This window comes from Typopeltis vanoorti, chromosome 10, assembly GCF_054136105.1.
Source record: "Typopeltis vanoorti isolate ZY-2024b chromosome 10, IOZ_Tvanoo_1.0, whole genome shotgun sequence".
NCBI classification, from domain to species: domain Eukaryota; kingdom Metazoa; phylum Arthropoda; class Arachnida; order Uropygi; family Thelyphonidae; genus Typopeltis; species Typopeltis vanoorti.
Window position 1 is genome coordinate 13,345,232 of NC_143558.1, and position 26,579 is coordinate 13,371,810.

General features: G+C 38.1%; 1 protein-coding gene across 3 annotated transcripts in view; it reads right to left on the bottom strand.

Annotated features, from left to right (window-relative positions):
• The window catches only part of RyR (Ryanodine receptor), a 1,703,288-nt gene that overhangs the window by 889,058 nt on the left and 787,651 nt on the right, over nucleotides 1-26,579 (bottom strand). For all 3 annotated transcript variants that reach the window (XM_090399345.1, XM_090399347.1, XM_090399344.1), the window contains exons 54-55: nucleotides 25,377-25,775; nucleotides 10,577-10,740 (exon numbers count right to left, since the gene is read on the bottom strand). In XM_090399345.1, coding sequence (XP_090255471.1) covers nucleotides 10,577-10,740; nucleotides 25,377-25,775 — 563 coding nt within the window. The remainder of the gene's footprint in view (nucleotides 1-10,576; nucleotides 10,741-25,376; nucleotides 25,776-26,579) is intronic.

A 26,579-nucleotide genomic window follows, 5' to 3' on the forward strand; every position in this document is an offset into this window, starting at 1 on the left:
GTCTACTACCACCCTAAATCTCTAGCTTCATCTGTTTCCTGGAGTACAGTTCCATCAATGTGGTACACAGATTGTGATCTATTTATCCCAAAATACATAACTTTACATTTCTTCACATTGAACTGACACCGATTATCTTTTGTCCATACTGACAGCCTATTTAAATCATCCTGCAAGCTCTCCGCACCTTTATTCAGACAAAATTAATCACCTTGATTGACTATTACTCTACCTAATTTTGCATCATCAGCAAACAACTGAATATTTCCTTTCAGGTTATTTCCTATATCATTTATTTACAAATTAAACAGTAGTGGCCCCAGCACTGACCTTGTGGCATACCACTAATCATCTGTTTTATTATTATTATTATTATTATTACATGACACCTCCAGGGAGTCCAAAGACTCATCGAGGGAGGGCACCTACTCCACAACTCTCCATCTCTCATTCCACCAACTGCTTTCATCATCTACACCAACGCCATCTACTGCCGACCACCATTACTAGTATTGTCACAGACAGTCACAAACATCCATGCCCAAGGCAGGATTCGAATCAGCAGCCTTTTGGCTGGAGAGCAGATATGCTAACCACTCAGCCAACCAGGCTGACGACAACCTGGTTGGCCAAGTTTCACCTTGATTCTGCTACTCCATATACCATTTTTTTATATCTGTCCAGCAGCTACCATTTTATCCACTTAACCAGTGTCATATCTGTACCTATTTATTCTAATTTGCATAACAGAGTTCCATATCGTATTCTGTCAAATGCCTTTGCAAAATCCTGCAAAATCATCATGTAGGCATTTCCTTTATACAACTCAGCTGTTACTCTTTTATAAAAAAAACCATGACTGACCCTTCACAAAGCCATGTTGACCCTCATACAGTATCATATTTTTAAATATCCATTCTTGAATTCCCTTTTTGATCAATTTTTCTAGTACTTTTACCACCACACCTAAGATACTGATTAGTCTATAATTTGCTACTGCAGTCTTAGAACCACCCTAATTCAAGGGAATTATTTTGCCCTCTTTCCACTACCTTGCACCTCTACCAGAGCTGAGGCTTAAATTAAAGAGCCTAGTTCAAAGCATTGCCAGTTCCCTTGCACATTCTTGCAAAACCCTAGCTGATATCCCATCTAATCCCACAGCTGTATTTACACTGAGATCTGCAATATCCTAAGAACCTCCAATTCATTCACCCCTGTTCCCATATTACATTAGTGTCCGTCACATAGGTTAAAGCAGTAACCTCACTAGGATGATATATCCTTGCAAAGTGGTCACTCAGTAACTCAACTATTTTATCTGCTTCTGTCTCCCCATGACACCTTCACTCATTAAGGTTAATCTTCCACAGTCATTCTTCCTATTACTTGCTACATAACAAAAGAACTCTTTTGGATACTTTGGCCTGTTGGGCTAGATTCCTCTCCTAATCTGATTTTGCCTTCTTTACCATGCTGGTCACCTTTCTTTCCTGAGCCTTGTACTGTTCATGAGTTTGCTGGTCACCTTTCTTTCCTGAGCCTTGTACTGTTCATGAGTTTGCTGGTCACCTTTCTCCTTATATACCCTCCACAGCATTTTCTTCTTCTGCAGCTCATGGTTAATGATATTATTCATCCATCTAACTCCTACCTAATTAACTCTCCATACCTTAAGGAATACAATTAAATATTGATTCCTCTAGATGACCCTTAGCGATCTCCCATGCACTATTAACATTCTTCCTTTACAGTGTTTGATGCCATTGCAGAGATTTAAGTTTTCTCCTAAGCTGATCATAATCACCTGCCTTGTAGTTCCACATATACCCCTTCTTGACAGAATTTCCTCAAATTTACAGTCTCCCAAGTCAAGACTGCATGGTCACTTTTGCCAATTGGAAGCAATGTGGCCTTAGTTATGGATAGCTCTTCTGGTCCTATGATGAGGTCTAATATTCTCACATCCTTAGTTCCCTCCATCACATGCTGCCTCAAGTAATTATTCCTCAGTAGGTGTATAAATTCCATTTCTTTGCTGCCATATCTTTCTTCCTTTCAGTCGATATCTCCATAGTTGAACTCCTTCTCCATAATAATCACTCATCCTGTACTCATTGTAATAATTTGCCAAGGATTGTCTTCCAGATCATCTATGAAACCCCCTGGCCTATAGCCACAACCAACTGTATATTTTGTCTTACTGGCCTTGTTCTTGCATGAGACTACTTCAAATAAACAACCACCCTCTTGCCTATCTCCTATTCTTTTTGCTGCAATTCAACCGCTATCACTGTTCCCATCCGATCTTTTCTATCTTCCCTGAATGATTATCATAAACAGTCGATTTCTAAACCACTCTTTAATCCACCTACACACTGTGCCAAAGACTAATGTATCAATTCTATTTCTAACAAACTTTCTATTTCTAGCAAAAATCCTCAAAAAATACAAGATTCGTAACTTATTCACCCCTCCCCTTTAAGAAAGCCTCAATCCTGGCTTCAACCAGTAAAACATAAACATAACAATTTGAAGTATCCAGGTATGTACCATGTTTGGTGTGGCTGTAATTCCCAATATTATGGACAAACAGAGAAATCAACTGAGCTTCATACTGAAGAAGATCTCAGAGATGTCACCTATGGTATAACAAGAGCCATGGCCTTATCCAGTCATTCATGTACTTAATTCTTCTGATCTCAATGACCATCAATCCACTGTATAGTGAGTAAACCGGAATAAATCTGAAATTATTTACAAATGCTATGATAAGCTTGAAAGAAAAGTCTTAGAATCAACAGAAATTCCACTAAATCCTGTTTGCCTTAATGTCAACCTCAGACACAACATTTCTGATTATTACACCTCTGCTATTCAGCTATGGTAGTCATGAGACCTCATGTACGAGAACAACAGTGCAGCTTGTCTGCAAATTCATTTAATATGCGCAATCTGTTAATAATTTAGAACTATGGTGATATACCAAAGTAATGTTTTTTATGTACCTGATGCAATCTTCTAGAAAGACAAAACTAGTAGTGCCTTTGGAAATAAATTACTATTATTAGTAGTAGTATTAACATCTGACCTCAATGGAGTTAGAGACTCATCGTGGGAGATACACACTATCACATACAAAGCTCATCCAACTATGCCGTTAACATTGTTCAATGTATCTATATTCACAACACACTCAGGCAATGCATTCCACTCACCATCCACTCTCCATGTAAAGAACCCGCTCCTCACTTCCTTTGCTGACACCTTCAGTTTCCAGGGCTGTTCTTGTTTTACCTCCCTTCCATTCTATGAAAAATTATTCCTTGTCAATCTGATAACAACCCCTTTACTAGTTTATATGTCTCAATAATATCCCTTGCTCCTCCTCCTCCTATTCATAAAGATGTGCAATTTGCATTCTCTCAATCTGTCCACATGCTCCACACTCCAAAGACCACCTTTGTGAATCTGCTCTGGACCCTTTGCAACATATCCTTGTAACTATGAAAACCTGGTGACCATATCTGTGCACAATAATCCCAATGAAGCCTGATCAAAGCCTTATACAATACCTGAAGGTCCTCTGCATCATTGTCATTATCTGATGTGACATCTACACAAATTGTGCAATATGGCCCATGAATTTCAGGTCCTTGTCTAGCAGCACTCCCAGATCTCTCATCTCCTCTACCTCCTTTTAAGTTTCTCCACCAAGTGTATACTTTGCATCCCATCGTTGCTTACCAAATTCAAAACCTTACGCATTGCAACATTGAACTGATTATTCCACTTACCTGCCCCTTCATCCAATCTACAATATATTAGACCATTGTTATTGTTAATCTTATACTTAACAATGAATCTCTGTGTTAATCTTATACTTAACAATGAATCCCAGGCATATGGTTGCAAAGTATGCACTTTGCAACCATATGCCTGGGAAAGGAGTGTCCTGGGTTCGATTCTCGTCACTGACATGAGGAGCTTAGGGTCTTTCTCAGACATAGCTGGTCTTGGGTGTGGACTGCAGGGTTTTTCTCCTTAGTTTTTCTAGGGTTTTTCATCTCGTAAGCAGGCAAAGTGGCCTTGAAAATTCAACACTTCTTCACACATACGATACACTGGGAGGCATAAGGCTAACCACCTTATCCTTGTGTACAGTTGCAGTTAAATGAATAGAAAACCCTCGATACCTCAAGGTAAAAGAGGGAAAAAAGAAGAAGAAAAAAAAATCATAATCCTACTTAACAATAATGATAATGGCATACTTAACAATAATGGTGGTCTAAAAATCCCAAGAATATGAAAGGCACATATTTTACCCACATAACCTTTCCATATAAGAGTTAATTATAAATAGGACTGTATGTAATACAGGATCTCTAATATAATTAATATAATATATATTATATATAATACTAATATAATACATTAATTCTAATATAACAACTCTCATGTTAAATTAAGAATTAAGACACCACTTTTGCTGTAATAAAACTATCTACATGAAATTTTCCTCTGATGATGTTATAAATAGAATATAGCTTTGATGCAGTTATTTTATTTTAATTTTTTTTTCATTAGAGGTCAGGCCAGTAGAAATAACCGTTGATCAAATAATTCTCTCTTTGGTATACTGTTTGAAATGTAATATAGCTTGTCTCTGTGTGTGTATACCCCAGATGATGATGACTTTTATATGAAGGTCAAAGCGTCAAGAAATTAAAGTGATTATTTCTAGTCTCCATAATTTGTTGGAAGTTCTCCCTTTAGCAAATCCATGCAGATAACCACAAAGAATACTGCTGTTATCAACCCATTTCTGTATCATAGTTCTCATCAATCTCTCTCTCTAGCACCTTCACAACAACTATAAGATATCCTCAACAGCCTTCTATAATTTCACATCTCAAAAGTAGCTATCCTTTTCTTATCTAACTTCTTTAGGTTCCAAATCCATAATTCCATAATTAATGTGAAGAATCTATAAATCACTGTTGGAAATACAGCTGCAACCAAAATGCACAACTTTATTCCTGTGGAGATAGATCTATCCTTCCAGATTTTAGACAACACTCTGACTGTTGCTTTAGCCATTCCTAATCTTCTTCTGACATCTTCTGAACAGCAATTTTTCACATTAATTATGGATCCCAGGTACTCAAACTTGCTCACTTCCTTAATTCTTTCTCCATTAAGGTAGACTTGTGTCTCAGGAGCTTCCATGTCTGTATTTCCTTTAAGAACCATAATCTTTGTTTTTCTAGGATTGAGCTGATGTCCTCTATTCTACTCTATTCTGACTGATTTCATTATGTCAAGAATTTGTCCTAGTTCTACCTTGTCATTACATGGGAGTACTGTATCACCAGAATACCCCAAACTACTGATCAATCTACCACCTATCCTAATTCCTGTCTTAAGCTCATCCAATGCTATATGCATGCATGATGTCTTCAGCATAGGTACTAAATAAGAAAAGAGAAAGTAGAGATCATCATCCTTGCTTAACTGCCTTTCCAACCTGAAGCCAATAGTTAATTCTTACTATTCTTCTTGCTCACTGTACAAATTAACTATCAGCCTGATAGTGTGCTGAGGAAAACCCATTCTTTTCATTACTTCCCAAAGTCTCACATGCTGAACACAGTCAAAAGCTTAAGAGTAGTCTATGAAACACATTACCATAGGTTGTCTAAATTCTTCATACTTTTCTATACTCTATCTAAGGCAAAAGATCTGATCTCTGGTACCATTACCATTCTTAAAACCTGCTTGTTCCTCAGACATCTCTGTCTCAACTTTAGTCTTAGTCCTATTTAGAATGATCTTTAATAAAATCTTGCTTGGTGAGATATTAAACTAATAGTTTTATAGTTTTTGCTATCCTTCATATCCCTCTTCTTATGTAGTGATATGAAAACCGACTTCTTCTAGTCTCTAGGACATGATCCTGTCTCTCATATCCTTGTAATCAATCTATGAAACACTTTTATCCCTCCATCCTCTGTGGCCTTAATTAACTCTACTAGGATTCCCTCTGCATTGGAGGGTGTTATTGCTGTTAGGCTGCTTAACTGCTCTTTCAACTTCATTCCTAAGTGGAGAAGGTTCCAAATCGAAATTTTCCTAGTGAGAGGGCTTCTCCAAATTTTCTTTATCCTGTCTGTTGTACAGTTCCTCACAGTATTATTTCCATCTGTTTTGATTTCCAATTCTTCTGCTAGTACTGATGCATTCCTGTCTTTGATGATATTCAATTTGGGCTTAAACTTGTACTTTAGCTCACAAACTAAATGAAACATCCTTTTATAATTGTGTCTCCTCATCTGGAACTCTATCTCTTCACATTTATAAAACTTTTCCTTGTCCTGCCTGATTGTTTTACTGACTTCTCTATGTAATCTCTTATATTCTTCAGTCGCTGTGTCTCTTGTTTTTTCCAACTGCCTTCTTTCAATTGAATCCCATTGAATCTGATATCAATGTGGGATTCAAATGTCTCTTGATCTTCTTAATGGACTGAGATAGTCAGCAGATGTGCCCGACTTTGAAGGTCAGAGTCTTAGTCTTATTTTGGCTCTTACTAGCTGATGGTCTGTATTATAGCCTACTCCAGGACAAGTATGCACATCAGAGATGCTTATCTTTCACCTTTGGAGAGCCAGGATGTAATCAATCTGGTGCCTTCACCTATCAATGTTAGTTATCCAAGTATAGGTCCATTGTGGGTGTTTCTGGAAGCAGGCATAACTAATTTGTAGCATGGGAAAATTCCAACAGTCTTACACCACAGGTGTTACATTCACCCAGACCAAACATGCCACACACATTCAGCCTAACTTTCATACTCTTTCCCACTTTTGCATTAAAGTCCCCTAAGAAGTAAAGTACATCTTTCCTTGGTAGGCAGTCCAAAACAATCTGCAAGTTTTCATAGAATTACTCTCTTCATCAGGCCTATCTGTGTGTGGTGCATAAATTATCATAATTGATACATAGGCTGGATGAATCTTAAGTCTAATACAAAGTATCCAATCATTAACGAGATTATAACCAAGACGGTCCTTTGCCTAAACTGTCTTCAGTATCACTGAAGTGGTGTGGTGGTTGTGAATTCCCCACCACACCTGCCCTTGCTCAGTCACCTTTATCACCACTTACCACATATATCCGCTTAATCTCAACTTCCCCACCCACATCTTGCTCTATTCCATTGTTATACTGATAATCTCCATACATACATTCACTCCTGCTTCCAACATCAAGGCAAGATAGTTTTATTATAAGTAGCAAGGTATCATGGGAGTGGTGGTGAAAGTATTGGAAAAGTGGTTAAAAGTAGAATTCAGAATTTGATCAATAAAAAAAATGAAGAAATGATAGAAATAATAAACAATAAATAAATAAATATAAATCATAGAGAAAAAAATACATAAATACATCAGGATGGTGCATGTTGAAAGAATGCAAATGGAAGACTACCCAAACAATAAATCAACCATCAGGAAAAAGAAACCAGGTTGTCCATTGAAGAGATCTGATGTGCCTTGCTTAGGTGGGAATAGGTCATAATAGGCTTAAATCCTTTAAATGCATAATGATGATGATCATCATCACTTCCTAAATTTTTCAAATTTACTTTCAGGGATCTTTCCAATCTGTATATCTATATACAGTGGTATACCAGGAGAGATGTAAGAGTTTAAGATAAAAATCACAGAAAGTACACTTTATCTCTAATGATATGCAATGGCAAGAAGTACAAAAAAAAATACTCAGAAGTGATATTAAAGTATATTGCTCTTGCATGAATGCACAACTGGAAATAACACTGGGCAGCTGTCTGCAAAAAATGAGATGAAGGCTTTTGTGCCAGATTGGTCGATTGGTAGAGCCTCTTCTACTAATGGCTCAGTTAAGTAAGTTTGAGCGCGGTTAGTAGTTGGAAGGGGACCAATCGTTCAATGCTGTCGGTACACTCTCCCTCGATGAGTCGTTGGACTCCCTGGAGGTGTCAAAATAATAATAATAATAATAATAGATATGACAGCTTGATTTTCTCTGAATCCCTCCTCAAAACTTTTGCACGAGTTGTAATTTTTTTCACTTGGTAAATGAGAAAATTATAATAGTCAAGAAATTATATTCTTCTTTTAATCCTATAATCAAGCTTAAGCTAACAAAGTTTATGCATGAAGTATCTTCATGACAATGCTACTTGTAGAATGATATTGTGGGATAAAAATGGGAATAGAGTGACTGATGCAGAGGACATAGTGGAATTGTTCAATGAACACTTTATTGGAGTATTTCATCCTAGAGGAGTCAATTTTAATGCCAGAGGGATAGGGCAGGTTCGAGGTTTAGAGGTACAGGAAGAGAGTGTGTTTCAGATACTGAGCACTCTGAATGTCAGTAAAGCTTTGGGACTGGATGGTATTTCACCATGAGTTTTGAGAGAATGTGCTAGGGAACTGACATTTAACCTGGCTTTTCAATGAAAGTCTGGCTGGTGCCCATGGATGGAAGGAAGGTAAGATATGATAGCTTGATTTTCTCTCATTGCATAAGGGTGGTAACAGACTGGAAGTGTCTAATTATAGGTCAGTTTGTGTGTCATCAGTAGTTGTTAAGATCTTGGAGAAAGTAGTGAGGGACCATATACAGCATTGGGCAGATGAGGGTAATGTTATCTGTGAGAATCAACATGGATTTGTGAAAGGGTGCTCTTGTTTTAGCAATATACTAGCCTTTTATAATAAAGTTACAAGAACATTAGATGAGGGAAAGGCATATACTGCCATTTTCTTAGACTTAGCGAAGGCATTTGACAGAGTGCCACGTGATAAGCTGATATTTAAGTTGCAGCACATGGTTCTGGATGTCAGATTGGTCAACTGAATTCAGGATTGGCTGTCTGATAGGTATCGGAGAGTTGTGTATGGTGGAGCAGTTTCAAGGAGGCAGAGGGTTACAAGTGGGGTCCCACAGGGCTCAGTACTAAGACCTATATTGTTTAACCTTTATATCAATGATATTGCCAGTGGATTGCAAGGGGATATTCAGTTGTTTGCGGATGATGCGAAACTGGAAAGGATTATTAGTAATAGTGCAGATGTGGTAGCCCTGCAAGAGGATTTGAATAAGCTAGCTAGATGGGCAAATGAATGGGCATTTCGGTTTAATGCAGCAAAATGTAAGGTCTTGAGGTTTGGGAAACATCGATGGGATGCTGCATACTCTATGGGAGGAGTTATACTGGAGGAAGTAGGGGAGGCAAGAGATCTGGGCTTGATGATTGATAGAAACCTGAAATTCAAGGGACATATTGCAAAGGTGGTGAAGGTAACACAGAGGATTGCTGCAATAATGAGAAGGACGCTGACCTGCAGAGATAAAAGCGTTATCATTCCGTTGTATAAGACCCTGATCAGACCACACTTAGACTATTGTTCTCAGATTTGGTCCCCAGGATTTGAAGGGGATAAATTAACTGTGGAGAGGGTACAAAGGCGGATAACAAAGACGGTTTCAGGACTGTACAATGTTAGTTATGAGGATCGACTGAGGGAATGTGGACTGCAGAGTTTGGTGGATAGAAGAAGGAGAGGTGATATGATTGAGACTTTTAATCTGTTGAGAGGTGGTTACAGGGTTGACACTGGGGAGTTCTGTCACTTGGCTGAACAGCGGGAGGGAGTGATGACAAGAGGCCATCCCTGGAAGTTACGAAAAGAAACTGTGAGCAAGAGGGTGAGGAGTGGTTTCTTTGCATGAAGGGTGGTTGAACCGTGGAATGCATTGCCTGATGGAGTGGTGAGAGTAAGAATGGTCAATGAGTTTAAGGAGTGGTATGATAGACTTTGTGTTTCTGAGGGGGGGGGACCTCCCCTCGATGAATCTTGACAGACTTTATGTTCTTAGGAAGGACCTCCCACGATGAGTCTTTTGACTCCATGGAAGCCTGAATAATAATAATAATAATAATAATATAGGGGCTGTACTGACTTCTGCATCAATTACCTCAGTATCTTCCTGGGTCTAGCTCCCACTAAAAAGACCTCAATAAAGGTCAAAACCAGTTTGGGTAGTGACCCTGTCCATAATGCATAATAATATACACATCTAAAAGGAGGTGTGTTTTGCATTATGGGATAATGAGGTACCTGATGTGAAGTCAACTACTTCTTTCTATTAACTATTATAATTGACTTGTGCAACATCTGTTGACATAAGTGAGAAGATTCTAATTACCTCTTACACCTTCTTTTCAATGGCTGTAAAGAAATCTATAGTGAGGATCACTGATTTCTTGAAATGTTTCTAGATAAATCATATCTCATCTGTTGCTAGATTTCTTCATTATTTCAGAATAATTTCATAATAGGCCTTTGTTTTCATTTCATAGAAAAGTGTACTGATTTATGAGGAAAACAGAGTAAACACAACATTAAAATGCAAAAAAAACCTCCTTGTGTGTGTGTGCATGCGTGCGTGCGTGTGTGTAAGCAATGCATTAGCAATAAGCATGCATTTTAAATAGACATTTTAAAATGTTGGAATAATTTACCTTTTCCAACATTGTAGCAGCTCTAAGATCAGGAAGGAAGCCATCTTCTAAAAGGCGGAAGAAAACTTCTTGATTTTCAATACCATAAACTCTCTCAAGGAACAAAACTATAGATTGTTTGTGGTTTGCTTGAAGACCGATAGGGAGATCGGTAGCTTGGTCAACTATTAATGAAATTTATTGAACATAAGAGTCAAATATTACTGAATGTATTGAGCAATAATTTCATATCAGAGGTGCAAAAAAAATAGCATTACATAACCAAATATCAAAACAAGCATATTAAACTGAGATGAAACACTTATTTACTGTTCAAATATGACATCTCTCAATATATATATATATATTGAGAGATGCACATAAGCAGAATAATATAGAGTACCATCCCATTTATTCAAAGTTTCAAAAAACAACATTGACTATTTTTCTCTGAAAAATAGTAAACAATACAGCACATTTTCTATTTACAGATCATCTAACATAACAAACCATCCACAGCTACAACTTCATATCTGCCTTTGACCATTCCTCTTTATCACTACTTACCCCATGATTTCCTTATATCCCATGTTACTGTCCTGCTCTTCTGTCAACTACTACCATCAAATATATATCCACTGCCACTTCCAGTATCTATCATAAGCCATATCTTGCTGTCCACCTATGACTCTGCCCATTCTTTATGCTCTCATGCATTCTTGTTCTTTCAATCTCTTCTTCTTTTGGGAACGGCAAGTGAGCATCTTGTGGAGTATTGGAAGAGGTATGGTATATAGATAACTAATTTTGTTTTAGTAATTTGTTATAATTGTGCATTCTTCTCGATGTCCTCCCTGCCTCTCTTCTAGAATAGCCTTCGCCCAAAGACTATAACCTCCAAGCGCAATTGGAAGAATAGTAGAACATTGTGCCCTTCGACTGGAAAAGATCTGGGTTTGATTCTCATCATGATGAGGGGAATCCATATATGGGATTTTTCAATTGAAGGTGAGTTAATCGATCTCATATGGAGGTAGCAGGGGTTTTTTTCTCCTAGAAACTTGAGTTTTTCATCCCATGTACAGAAAAATCAGCCTTCAGAACACACGCAGTTTACAGACAAAAATACCGTTGTTGCTGATGATGGGTGGTAGATGGCCTTGATGGTATTAGTAGAGTCATAGTAGTGGAGAGGGTGAGATGTATTTAGCAAAGTACAGTAGAGTGTCCTCCCATTATGAGTCCTTGGACTCCCTGGAGGTGTCACATAATAATAATAATAATATTTCACAATCTTTATCTATAGTACATCATTATCTGTAGTATATTCCTTGTTTATGACCATGCATTAAGTGTGGCTATTCTGTGAGTTATAAGTATATTGCATGGTACAAATACAAACAAGAACAACGGCAGCCAAGACATCCTTGTTCAAAGAGTTTAATATGAGAGTTTCTGAAAGAGGTAGTGTAAGAATGATGTACACATTATAAAGGATATAATGTTTTAATATTATATTTGTCATTACTGTGATCATGAACAGTAATGACAAATATCATTAAAAATGATATTTGTCATTACTGTTCATGATCATTAGAGAAAAACAATGTTAATCACTCCTTCAACTATGCTCTCAGTATCACAACAGTGGATTAAATCTGAGTGAAAGTATCAAAGAAGTGATTCAAGGTAGTGTGAATGATAAGGTACCAGTGAGGAGATAAATAGTGGGCTTATGTGGAGTCCTTCACAGGAAAAAGGTGAGCTCGAGTGACTTGAGAAGCAACTGACATATGATGCAGAAAGAAGGGGAATGAAAGGAAATGATAGTGGCAAGAATGAAAGAGCAAGAAACAGAGCGTAATGAGAGTATTGTATGAAGATTTTATGATAAGAGGTACTTCATGAAAATGTGACAAAAGCATATTTTGCAGGTGCAGATCACAGACGTTAATGAAGTTGTTAATATGCAGGGAAGGAAGGTGAAAGAGTTGACGGCTGCACCATTTGTTATGTCCCTATCTTACGATTTTGTTTGTCTTACAAACTGCCTTCCTCTATATTCTCCTAACTTCTACTTTCAAAACATCACCAAAATTTCTACTAATATCTGAGCTATTGTTCCCCATAGTATCCTTAGTATTTGTATTTTAACTGCGCCCTTTGGGATATTTAGTTTAAGATATTTTATACATAAACAGAGAAAGGAACTCAAATATCTGAAAGTGTAACTATTGCAGTCATGACACCATTTCTTGTTACTCAACATTAATTCCTTATACTTCCCGTTTCTTAACATTAATTCCCCGCGTGGTTAGGCTCGAATGTTTCTAAGCGGTGCATTGGATTAGCAATATCAGACAACCTTTTACTTTTTCATTTAACAAAAGGTTTATTATTTCTCTAAACATGGTACATATCAAAACACTCAACTAAATTACTTACACACTAAAGTTAGCTTAATACAAGTAGTTAGGCTATGATTCAACAAAAGTTACTACGATCATGCCGCCACAAAATTTCGTACAAAACATGAATTCACTTAACATGAAAAAATTAGATCACCACACATTATTAGATTATTGAACTTCAAGTACACTAACAAAATCATTAACTACTCTAGCACATACTTATGACAAATTCCGATTCTCTACACATCACACTAGGCATTCAAATTCCTCAGGCTACTTGATTACTCAATTTACACTAATCAAACTCAATATTAACAAAACCACTTACTTCATTAACACACAACTATGTCATTAACTTTCCTTTTACAATGTAGTAGGCACTCAAGATTCTTAGGATAATTAATTATTCACAAATTATCAACACTAGCTAGCTTACTTTTAACACTCTCCATCAAATTCTAAAGTCCTATTATAATTTCTCTCTAATCACTTTAACAGTTCCGTATTATGACAATGGTGCCTATCACAAACAACTTCTAGTTAACATAAGACAAAATTCACAATACCTTTCTTTAGCTTCACTTACGGGCCTTTACCTTCTACTGAACGAACTTGCTTGCATAACTTCTTGCAATTCAGGGCTATATAAACATCTGCGCCGTCGGCTGTACTATCCGAAACGAGGACATCGATATTTTCACAGCTTCCTATGACTCTTTGGTATATTTTGCTTTCTACATAGGAATACGGGAATAGCTTTCCCGCTCACCTTCGATTCCTTGTTGTGGCATGAGGATATAAGCCATATCTCTCCACCCAGGAACACCGTGAAGTCCACTAGAAAATCAAACTAAAACCACCGCGACTATCCAAACGTTTCTTCTACTCTGGCAAAAGACAAAAAGGCCTCAAGCCTCCTTGACTATCTAAACATCTTCCCCAAAACCCAAGAGAGCCTACTCCTCGAAAAAAGCCACGAGGAGGGGGGGGGGGTTACCAACCCTTTTATAGCTGCTCCCCTAACGGTGCCCTTTCTTACTTCTTTTTCCTGCCTCCTACTTGTTTTCCGTCTGTCTACCAACTGGGTAGCATTTTGCCTCTATACGTCATTTTGATCGGCAACTCGTAATGAAGTTTCTATCCGGGTATAGGCCCTAAGCGATATTCCGTTATTTCTCTTGTTAGCCTCTATCTTAACCCCCTTTTAAACCTTTTCTCAGAATTCTACTTAATGCTTAATCTGTAGCCTCTTACATATCGTATTTCATGACTCATTCTTTTATACTTATGCACTTAACTCTTTCATTCTTAATCGCATTACTATATTAATTCTTAGTTAGCTACTTATTTAATACAAAATCCTTGTTTAGTCGTAATACATCTTAATACATTCTTTTCTTTTGTTATCTTAACTAAACAAGAGACCTTTACATTTTTCTCAATTTATACTGGATGCAAGAATATTTTATTAATTAAATTATCCTTTTTATGCAGGGGTTTTTATTTATGTTATTTATTTTTCATGTTACACCATGATAACTGAGAATACTATATTCTCAAGATATCAGGTGTAACACTGTCTTGGTAGGCACAAATGATTTCAAAGATGAGAAATATGCAATGAGAGAAGATGCAAAAGAGTTCCAAGAAGGAAAAGAAGAAGACAAAAACATGAATGCGAGAATTAAGATTGTTCATCTTAATTCTCGCATGCCATGAATTCTCGAATTCATGGCATCAATTCACTCCTGTCATCCCATGCCTACAGACTGAGAAGGCATGGGATGACAGGAGTGAATTGATGTCATGAATTGAGTCAAAGAGAAGCTTGTAGAATGCTAAGCAGTTTATAGATGTCTGGAGTGAATTTGACAGAGGAAAAGACTCATACATGTCTGATGGATTACAACTGAATGGTTTTAGAGTTAGATGTTTAGAAAAAGTGTTGTTCAGTGTAGTTGAAAGTGCAAAATCTGGAAAACTAGTTTTTTTTTGGGGGGGGGGATATCGAGAAATGCAAATTTCCAAGGTTTTGAATCTGAATTAATAGGTAATCACATCATACAAGGCAAGTGTGGGTAGAAAGGATGTCAAAATACATGTACACAAATGCAAGAAGCATTAGAAATAAAGGGAGGACTTTCTGGCATTGGCCATGAATTTGTCAAAAGTAATAGCATCAATGAACTTGTTTGATAGAAGACAAGTAAGTCATAATGATAGAATGTAAAGAATATTGTATTTGTCATGAGGAAGAGAGAAAGAGGGAATATGATGGAAGGAGAGGTTACCGATGATAGCCAAGGAACTGCAAGCAGCAAAAGTAGAAGATAAGGAGATTTTAGAAGTGATGGTTCATTTGAAACCATCTGAAAGATTTATCTGGAGTGATAAAGAAGCTAACAGACAAAATATATTTTTGGTTACTGCTATAGGCCAGAGTGAAAGATATAGAGAAGAATGTCGATGCCTTGCATTGATAAATTATTATTACACCTCCGAATTGAAAAAATTAGAATAATCATCCACAGATGCTGTATGGCAGTGGCGCACCCAGAGGGGGGGCCAAGGGGCCTGGGCACCCCCCAAAGAAAAGGAAAAAAACACTAGAAAAATTTCCAAAAATCTTTTCCTAATTAAAATTCATTTTTTTTATTTATGTTGTGTGCTACTTATGAATTAGCGATCACTGCAGATGCTCAGTTATAGGTCGTATGCGATGTGTAGTGTGTATTCGCAAAACGTCTACTCAACTCCCCCCCCCCCCCCAAAGGTTAAATCCTGAGCGCTCGGCCCCCTCCAAGATTAAATCCTGAGTGCGCTACTGCTGTATGGTCACTCTGATGCTCGGTGATGTGCCACACCAATCCTCGTAATGTAGTCCTGTTGTATGCTTTTCTGGAGGCTTCAACTCTCTGAAGATCAGTCACTCAATACACACACACACACACACACACACACACACACACACACACACACACACACACACACACACACACACACACACACCATTCATTCATCTCACTGATGGTCTATCCCCTTCCTCTTTTCCCAGCAACTTTACCTTCTATTACTGTTCTGAGAGGTCTCCTTCCATCCTTTTAATGTGTCCAAAATATTTAAACTTTCTTCTGTAAATATCCTTAAGGGGCCTTAAAGTTCTACTGATTCCTTTCTAACACCCATTCATTTGTATGCCGCTCAGTATATGAGATCTTCAACAGCTTTCTCTAACACCAAATTGCAAAAGCAGCTATCCTTTACCTATCTCACTTCTTTAGGTTCCAAGTCTCACATCCATAAATCGCAATGGAAAAACAGCTACATACAAAATATTCAACTTTGTTCCCATGGAGATAGATCCATCCTTCCAGATTTTAGACCAGTCTCCTATTGTTTTAGCCATTTCTAATCTTCTTCTGACATCTTCTGAACAGCAATTCTTCACATTAATAATGAATCCCAGGTACTCAAACTTGCTGATTTGCAATTCTAATTTATTGTACAGAAAATAATTATTACCAAATAGGAAGTAGCACCATCTAAATCTACTTACTTTGTAGATTATATAACCATTATATTACATAAAAATGTAATATAAATTATAAAAAAACTGTTATTTGAAAACATTCACAAAATTTGAATAATTTTAACATGGATCAAAATAAATGGAAATGAAACTAAAGCTAGAGAAACTGAGGGAGTGAAAGAATGCAAGGATGCAGAAGTGAAAGTTAGTGATAAGGGAGCAAAAGAAAGCATGACTGAGGAAACAGAAGTAAGGTCCTCCAGAACGAGAGATAGTGACTCTGCAGGAGTGATAGAAAGTGAAATTGTCAGAATGCAAGATATGGTGAAACAGCTGTTGAATAGGAAAAATGAAATGAGGGCTATGTGGAGTGATGTTAGACATCCAGTGGAAAGTAATGAAAGTGTGCAAGAGAATAGAATGAAAGAAAAAAAAAGAGTAAAAGAGGTGACGAGCCATTCCAGGATAGCAGTATATGGAGATTCCAAAATTAGAGGACCAGTTACCAAGAGAGATCATAAGGTCTATAACAGTGGCACACCCAAAGGGGGGGGGGGGGCTTGCCCTCCTCTAAAGAAAAAGGAAAAACACTAGAAAATTTTCCAAAAATCTTTTCCTAATTAATATTCATTTTTTTTAATTTATGTTGTCGTGTCTTCTATTTCTATACTACTTATGAATTAGCGATCATTCCAGATGCTCAGCCATAGGTCGTATGCGATGTGCGGTGTGTATTCTCAAATTGTCTACTCAACTCGCACCCCCTCCCCCAAGATTAAATCCTCAGTGCACTACTGATCTGTAATCCAGGTAGGAGAATGAGTAGGATAATTAAGATGTTAGACCTGAGAAAGAAATGAGCAAGAGAGTTAGTCGTGAATGTAGGGATGAATGATCTAAGTGGACATTAAACGGATGTGAGGATGAATGTCAGGAGACTATTGAGGAGAGTGAAAGATAACAGTGTAGTAGGAAAGGTTGTACGTGTGTTGCTGAGAGAGTTGCAACAGAGAGCTAAAATCATGTATAGTATGCTAGTGGAGCTGTGCGAGGAGAAAGAATAGTTTCTGGATGAATGGCATGTGTTTGCAAGAAGGATGAAATTATACAGGCATGATGAGTTGCATTTAAATGGATTTGGAGTTAGTGTACTGGAGAAAGTGTTGCTGGATGGAAGTACAGTGTGCGATGCATGCAAGAGATCAGAAGAAAGAGATGAAGGGAAAAATCAGGAGAGTGGTATTGAAGAGACAGAAGTGCTTGGCAGTAGAACAGTAGTAGTGTAAGAGATGAAGAGAGAACAGGAATGCAACAGGAATAGGGAAACAGGGGGAGCCTGGATATACAGGGAGATATCGCATAGGGAGATTGGATGTAGAACGTGGCAGTGAATGTGTGTATTAAGATGGAATATATTGTGATGTGGTGGGAAAGTTGAGACTGAGCAGATATATGTTGTAAGTGGTGATAAAGGTGATTGGGCAGGTGTGGTGGGGAAATCACAACCAACACGTGACTTGGATAGGACTGGTTCTTTACACTCTTCATGTAACTGACTATTATCATTATTCATCTTGTACTTCCTCCAAAGTACTTTCTTTTCCAGATTTCATGTTTAAGCTCCACATTCATCCATTTTACACCTACCTTATTCAGCCTTTTGGCCTTCTGAATACATTCACACATTGATGCTGTTATGTTATTATTATTATTATTATTATTATTATTATTAAACAAGACCTCATGGAGTCAAAGACTCATCTAGGAGGTCCTTTTATCTCACACACATCTCATCATACCGGGTCTTAAACACATTCAAACTCCTTGCAGACACCACACTCTCAGGCAAGGCATTCCAATCATTCACAACTCTGCACGAAAAAAACCTGCCTCTCACTCCCCTACTCACACCCTCTTTATACAGTTTCCAGGGATGACCTCTGGTTCTCCCCTGATCTCCCACTATTCGCTGTAGAACTTCTCCACCATTGATCCTATAGCAACCCCTTACCAACTTGTAGGTCTCTATCATATCTCCCCTCTTCCTTCTCTCCACTAGTCTCTGCAAATTACATCTTTTCAATCTTTCCTCATACTCGACATTCCAGAGGTCAGAAACTACCTTAGTCAGTCGCCTTTGGACCCTTTCCAACATCTCCTCATCCTTCTGAAAACCAGGTGACCAAATCTGGGCACAATAGTCCATGTGTGGCCTAATCAAAGCCTTATACAATGGAACAAGAATCTCCCTACTTCTACACGTCAGTGTCCTCCTCATCATTCCCAGAAGTCTTTGTGTTGTCTTCACAATTTTGGCGATGTGACCCCTAAATTTTAGATCCTTATCCACTATCACTCCCAGATCTCTTATTTCCTCTACTTCCAACAATATATTCTTACCAAGCATAAATTCTGCATCCCATCTTTGTTTTCCAAATTTTAAAACCTTACATTTTGCAACATTGAACTCACACCCCCATTTGCTTGCCCAATCACTCAATTTATTCAAGTCTTCTTGCAAGGCCACAACATCTTCACTACTCTTTATGGTTCTTCCCAACTTTGCATCATCTGCAAACAACTGAATATCTCCATCCAAATCTTCGCCAATATCATTAATATACAAGTTAAATAGTAATGGCCCTAAAACAGATCCCTGAGGCACTCCACTAGTGACTTTCCTTTTCCTGGATATTGCACCCCCATACACAACTTGTTGATACCTATCAGATAGCCAGTCTCCAATCCAATGCACTAATCTAATATCCAACCCCATCTGCTCTAGTTTGACTGTCAACTTATCATGAGGCACTCTATCAAAAGCTTTTGCGAAATCCAAGTATATTACTGTGTATCCTTCTCCTCTGTCCAAGGAAGCAGTCACTTTATTGTAATAAGTAAGTAGATTACTAAAACACGACCTCCCTTTAGCAAATCCATGCTGTCCATCAAAGATTATACCATTGTTGTCAACCCAACTCTGGATTCTAGCTCTCACAAGCTTCTCCAACAACTTAACCACAACACCCGACACACAGATAGGCCTATAGTTTGATGCTTGAGTTCGATCACCTCCTTTATGAAGTGGCACAATCTTGCCCTCCTTCCACTCTTTAGGGACTTGACCAAGTGCAAGACTCGTATTAAAAAAATATGTCAAGGCAGGTGTCAACTCTCTGGCACATTCCTTCAGAATACGTGGTGATATATTATCAAGTCCCACAGCCTTATTTACATCTAGTTTACTCAACTCCCCAAACACCTCTTGCTCACTTACAGTCAGTCTCTCCTCCCCATCATCAACTGCTCTTAATCTCTCCATGAAGTCACATTCACAAGATTGAAAGATCTTTATGAACTGCTCATTAAGTATCTCCACCACACATTCTGCAACAGCTGTCTTTATACCATTTCCTCCAATCAATGTCATCCTTCCATAATCATTCTTTCTTTTGCTGGCTACATATCGAAAGAACTCCCTAGGATTCTTTTTAGCTTCATTAGCTAACTGCTGTTCATACCTCTCTTTAGCTACTCTCACCAACCAAGTCACTCTCCTTGCCTGGTCTTTGTAGAACTCATGAAATTGGTTACTTCCACTTCTCTTATGCTGCCTCCACAATGCCCTTTTTCTCTGTATTGCATGCTTAATCTCTTTATTCATCCATCTCACACCTAACTTATTTAACCTTCTCACCCGTGGTATACATTTAGACATTGCATCCACTAAATATTTTTTGAAAATCCCCCAAGCTGCATTGATCTCTTTTCCAGCTAACTCCTCATTCCATGCTACACCTGCAAGCTGTCTCCTGAGCTCTTCATAATCACCCCCCTTGTAGTTCCACATATACCCTTTTTTTCACAGGGGTCCTTGCACTGCTGGCAACCACCCAAGTAATCACCTCATGGTCACTTTCACCAATTGGTGGATGATTTGATACCTCATTGATAATTACATCCTCCGATGAGATGACCAAATCCAAGACCCTTAATCCTCTTGTGCCCTCTGTTACATACTGTCTGAGGTAGTTATCCCTCAAAAACTCAAGAAACTCATTTTCTTTACTTCCAGTTGCTATCTCTTCATTCCAGTCTATATTGCCATAATTAAAATCACCCATAATGATCACCCTTTTCTTATTTGCTTGGCTTATTTGACTATACATTTCACTATCACCACCATCCACATTACCAGGTCTATAACAACATCCCACCAAGTATTTGATTCTATTCACCTCTATCTCACACCATACTGCCTCAAAACCACTGGCCCCATTTCCCCCTTGCATCTCTACCTTGTATGGACATAACTCTTTCTCTATCATCAATAGCACTCCCCCTCCCTTTTTACCCCTTCTATCCTCACGAAACACATCATACCTTTCCATCTCTATTCCTGTCAGGATGTCATCCTCATCTAACCATGTCTCACTTATTCCGACAATCTCTGGGTGCACAGACGCAATTAGTGCAACCATTTCATCCGCCTTGTTTCTTATACTTCTAGCATTGGTATACAAACACAACAACTCATTTCTGGATCTACAGCTAGTTCCACTGATACCACTCACTCGATGTGATCTCTCCATGCTGGACTGGGGCCATTTCCCTTTCTGCTTCTTCATTTTAGAACCCTTTGCAATTCCATCTGTTTCCTTTTGATCCCTGATCATCCCATTACTTTCCTGCCTACACATTCTCTCACCTCCTCTTGGAGCATCCACCTTTCTCACGCTGTGTATCCCTGTCCACCCTGGGCCTCCCCGTTTCCCTGCTCCTCTTGCACACCCATTCTCTCATTATCTATACTCATACCACTCACTTCCACATTCATTTCCACTCCTTCAATCTCTCCTGTCTTACTCTCCTGCTCTTCCACATCACTCCCCTCTTGATCTGATTCATTCTCTCTATTCACTTCTCTACCTTCCAGCAGCAGTCTCTCCAAGCGACTCACACCATAACCACTCAAATGCAGTCCATCGCTCCCATACAGCTCACTTCGTCCCTCAAACTCATTCCACACATTAACAAACTGTACTCCCATCTCCTCACACATTTCAGCCAGAATATCATTCATAATCCTTGCTCTCCGCCTCATTTCACCACAATCATACCTAGGCAACACACTGACCACCCTTCCTGTCACACTATTCTCCTTTATCTTTCCAAGCAGTCTCCTGACATTCATTTTGACATGCTCTTTGTTCTCTCTCAAATCATTTGTTCCAATTAATACAATTAACTCTTTTGCTCGTTCCCGCCTCATGTTCAATGCCTCAATCACTCTACTCATTTTACCGCCTGGAAAACATACCTTGTGCATTTTATCCTCTAGCACACCTTTAATAATGGAGTCGCCATACAACGCCACTCGCTCATCTTTTGTTAACTCTTTCATGCCATCATGATTTATTTTAATAGTTTTGACCTGCATTCTCTTAATTTCATTCCGCATCCATTTCATTTCTTGCTTCATCCAATCCAATTCACCTTCTGAACTTCGCGACACATTCACTCTATCATTAAATCTTTCTAACTTTCTAACTCTCGACCCTCTCTTCTCACTTTCCCTCTCATTCATCCTTCTTTGTTTCCGTACTTTCGGTCCAACATACGTCCAACTTTCACTGTCATTCTTCTCACTTTCACTCTCACATATCTTTCTTTGTTTCCGTACTTTCGGACTAACATGCGTCCAACTTTCGCTATCATTCTTTTCACTTTTACTGTCATTCATCTTTCTTTGGTTTAGTACTTTCGTTCCAACATGCGTCCAACTTTCGCCATCAGTCATTCTTTTTTCGCTATCATTCATTCTTTCGATTTTTTTTACTTGCGGTTTCTGCACCACGCCATTTCTACTTTCATTCGTTCTCTCAATTTCGTTTCTTTCCGCCTCACTTTCGTCCCTTTTAACATCCGTTACGGTTGTCAAATCGCTCTTTTTCTTTTTTCCTGATTTTTTAACATTTTTTCGCCTGTCTTTCTCGCCATTCTCTTTCAAACGTGCACTCACGACACAATCGGTACTAGCACTTTCTGTCATCAACTTCATATTCGCATTCATCAATTCCTCGTTCAGGTCACATTTCGCACACACCCTTCTTCCATCCGCACTAAACATCCACAAATCATTTATGTAATCGAAGGAATACATATAACAGACCTCACACTTAACGAACCTACTGAAATCCAAATTAAAATCATGGAATGACAATGCAGCCGCCATTTTTTTTTTCTCTGCAGGTTACTAGGTCTAATATTAACGTTTTCGTATTTAGTTTAAGCAAATTAAATTTTAATTAGTTTAAGCATACATAAATTCATTTATGTATTTCTTTGTCAGTTCCCATTTTGCATTTATTTCCTTACCACTCAACTCCTCATTCTATGTTATAGCTCCAAGCTGTCTCCTAAACTTGTCATAATCGCCAGCCTTATAATTCCACATATATCGTTTCCTCACAAACGCCTGCATATGACTAGCCACAACCAATGTGATTACTGCCTCATAACCACTGCCACATATCCCCCCCCCCTTTCATGTCTACTTTATGTGGACATAATTCCTCTGCTATCATTTGGAGATATATTATGCTAACACCCCATGGAGTCAATGACTCAACTAGTAGGTCACTTTGTCATACACACAGCTCTTCATACCTTAAACACATCAAATTTTATGCAGAGCCACACTCTCAGGCAGGGCTTTCCAATTGTTCACAACTCTGCATGCAAAAAAACCTGCTTCTCGATCTCCTGCTCACACCCTTCTTATACAGCTTCCAGGGATGACCTCTGGTTCTCCTCCTGTTCTCCCACCATTTTTGGCAAAACCTCTCCAACTTTGATCCTATAACAACCACTTACTAACTTATAGGTCTATCATATCACCGCTCTTCCTTCTATCCACTAGATTCTGTAAATTGCATCTTCTCAACCTTTCCTCATATTCGACATTCCAGAGATCAATAACTACCTTAGTCAGTCACCTCTGGACCTTTTCCAACATCTCTTCATCCTTTTGAAAACCAGGTGACGAAATAATCTGTGCACAGTGGTCCATGTGTTGCCTAATCAAAGTCCTACACAATGAAACAAGAATCTTCATACTTCTACAATCAGTATTCATTTAATTCTACATTTGTAATTAGAAATGAATGCAGGATGAGCACTCTTTATGGAGATTTCAAAGATGGGAACATATAATGGAGAGAGGAAACACTGATAGCAAGATGCAAATGGATTTTGTACTCTCAAGAATAATTATCTGAAATAAAATGTGATGCAGAGATTTGAGAGTGCAGGATCTGTTAACTACATCAGAAAATATATCCTCTGTAACCAAGGCAGCCAATACACCTCCCAATCAGGAAAAGTGACAAAATCATGTTCTGAGAGGGCATAAAAATGTGAAAATCCTAGTCAGAAAAGGATATATGTGGAACTAAAAAACTTGCTGATTATGACCAACTTAGAAAGCCACTTGGAGCAGTGCCATGGAATAAGAGGCTATAAAGGAAAAAAGTCAATACTACATGGGAAGTGATCAGGGATTGTTTGAGGGAAGCAGTATCAGACCTACCCAGTGCCAGGAGTATAGAAATTTATAAGCTACTAAAGGAGTTCTATAAGACTGATACAAAAGAAATATTCCAGTACACGATGAGTAGGGAGAGAAATAGAAGTCATCCCTGGAAACTGTATCAGAGTGTGGTGAGTAATGGTTTGTGGATTTGATTTTTTGCTTGGAAAATGACAAATGACTGGAATGGATTGCCAGAAGCAGTTGTCAGTGAGTGCTCTGAAATGAGTTTAAGGAGTGGTATGATAGGTATTGTGTGAATAATGGTTTGTGTGGACCTCCTGTATGAGTGTTCAGACTTCATGCATGTACCAATAATAATAATAATAATAATATATTTATCTCTTTTCCTACAATATTCACCATTCAATTTGTAAACACTTCAGTTTCTCCTACCATTCTTGCATTATTTTCCATATCATCTCATACTTCTTCACATTTCTTGTTCATTCTGTCATTATCACCCTTCCAGCTATTCAGATGACTTATATAAGATCCATTTAATTGCAATCTGTAGCTCTAGTATGCTTTTGCCTACATGTCAAAGTTATTACACACACACACAATCTCCTGATATTCAACCAAATCATTTGATCCTAAAACCACTAACTCTTGCTCATTCATTTTGATATTCAAATCATTGATCACTCTGCTTACCCTCATTCCCTTCTGGCAACAACTTGTCTAACCTTTCATTAGTTAGTTATTCACATGTGATGTCATTTTCACTCTGTATGGTCACAGATGCCCTTTCCACAAGTAGGACAATCATAAAAACCCATGTGCCTGGTGGGATTCAAACCCACAGCTTCACGGCTGGAGAACTGATATGCTAACCACTCAGCCAACCAGGCCAGCATTCCTTCATTCACTAATCTTTTAATAATGTAATCTCCATCTGGCACCACACTTTTGTCATCCATTACCACCTTCTCTCAGCTATCTTTCCTGTAATTTGTTTGCTCTCTTCCATTCATATCATCTACCAATCTCTTAATTTCAATCCTCATATCCATCTACCAAATATCACACTTTTTCAAATCCACACCTTTGTTCAACCTCTCCACATGGACATCTTCCAGATTTCTTTCAGATATAGATATTGCACTGAAAATAATAAACCATCTTTGAAAAATCAATGTCACATAAATGATCAAAATACAAATTATTTAATAATAAACTAATTATTGTCTGATAATTAACTACTTTTTATCTATATAATCTATATGCTTCTTCGCCCATACCTCAATGCCAGATTTCGTTATCATAGTGAGATATTAATCTGCTTACCTCTAGGAGTTTGCAAACTGAAATGCAAACTGAGTACACCTTCTAAGTCTTCCATGGGAACTAAAGATCTAAGAATGGCACGGGCTCGAATGCAGTCATTTTTGCCTTGTGCAATTGTGACAGCCTCTGGAGCACATCTACCCAAAAGGTCTACAAGGACACAGTAAAAATTCAAAATAGCAGCTCCCATGTCAACATAGTCTTCATCTTCTTCAGCTGGTGCTTCTCCGGCTCGGATTTTTGCATCCTTTTCTGCCTGAATTTTTTCTGACATTTTAATTGCTTCTTTGATGGCAGCTAGAAGACCTGGTCCCTCTCCTCTTAAGGCAGGACCAAGACATTCAGGCCGGCGAATCAGAAGACGAATGACAAGATTGGCATTTTCTTCTACGCTTTCACCTAAAGCAGTGAGAAAGAGATGATTTAAAATCATATACATTTCATACTTTCATCTCTAATTATATTTTAAAAAAAAACCAAAAAAAAAAACCAGTATTCTAGCAAACTTACTTCCTACAACAACCTTCTGATACATCTCAGTAAAATTCACATAACATTATACTACACTACAAGAAATTTCTGTAACAAACTATACCATTTGTCCCTACAAATTTGTGATATTGAGAGTCAACTCTAACACTGGATTTAAATTTATGAACCAAATTATTTGGTGCAGCTAAATTATCAAAAACTAATTTTTCATGAGATTGAAACAAATGAATATAATTTTAGCAATTTCCAAAGTTTACTGATTTAAATGCAGTGCTTATTACTACATGCAAAAGAAACTGCCTCCAAACAACATATAACAGACATATTTCAGCTACTATTCTTGCTAATTCAATCTCAACTTTCAATGTCACATACTTTAATTATTATTATTATGTGACACCTCCAGGGAGTACAAAGACTCATCGAGGGCGAGTGTGCCAACAGCATCGAACCAACGATCGATCCCCTTCCAACTACTAACTGCACTCAAACTTGCTTAACTTTTTGCACACCATTAGTAGCAGAGGCTCTACCAATCGACCAACCTTTGCTACTTGTGACAAATTTTTGTTACAAGTAGCAAAGTCAAGGTGTTGGAGAAGCTGGTGAGGACAAGGATTCAGAACTGGAATGACAGCAGCAGCAGAGGTCATCCCTGGGAACTGTATAAAGAGGGTATGAGTAGGGGAGTGAGAGGCAGGTTTTTTTGTG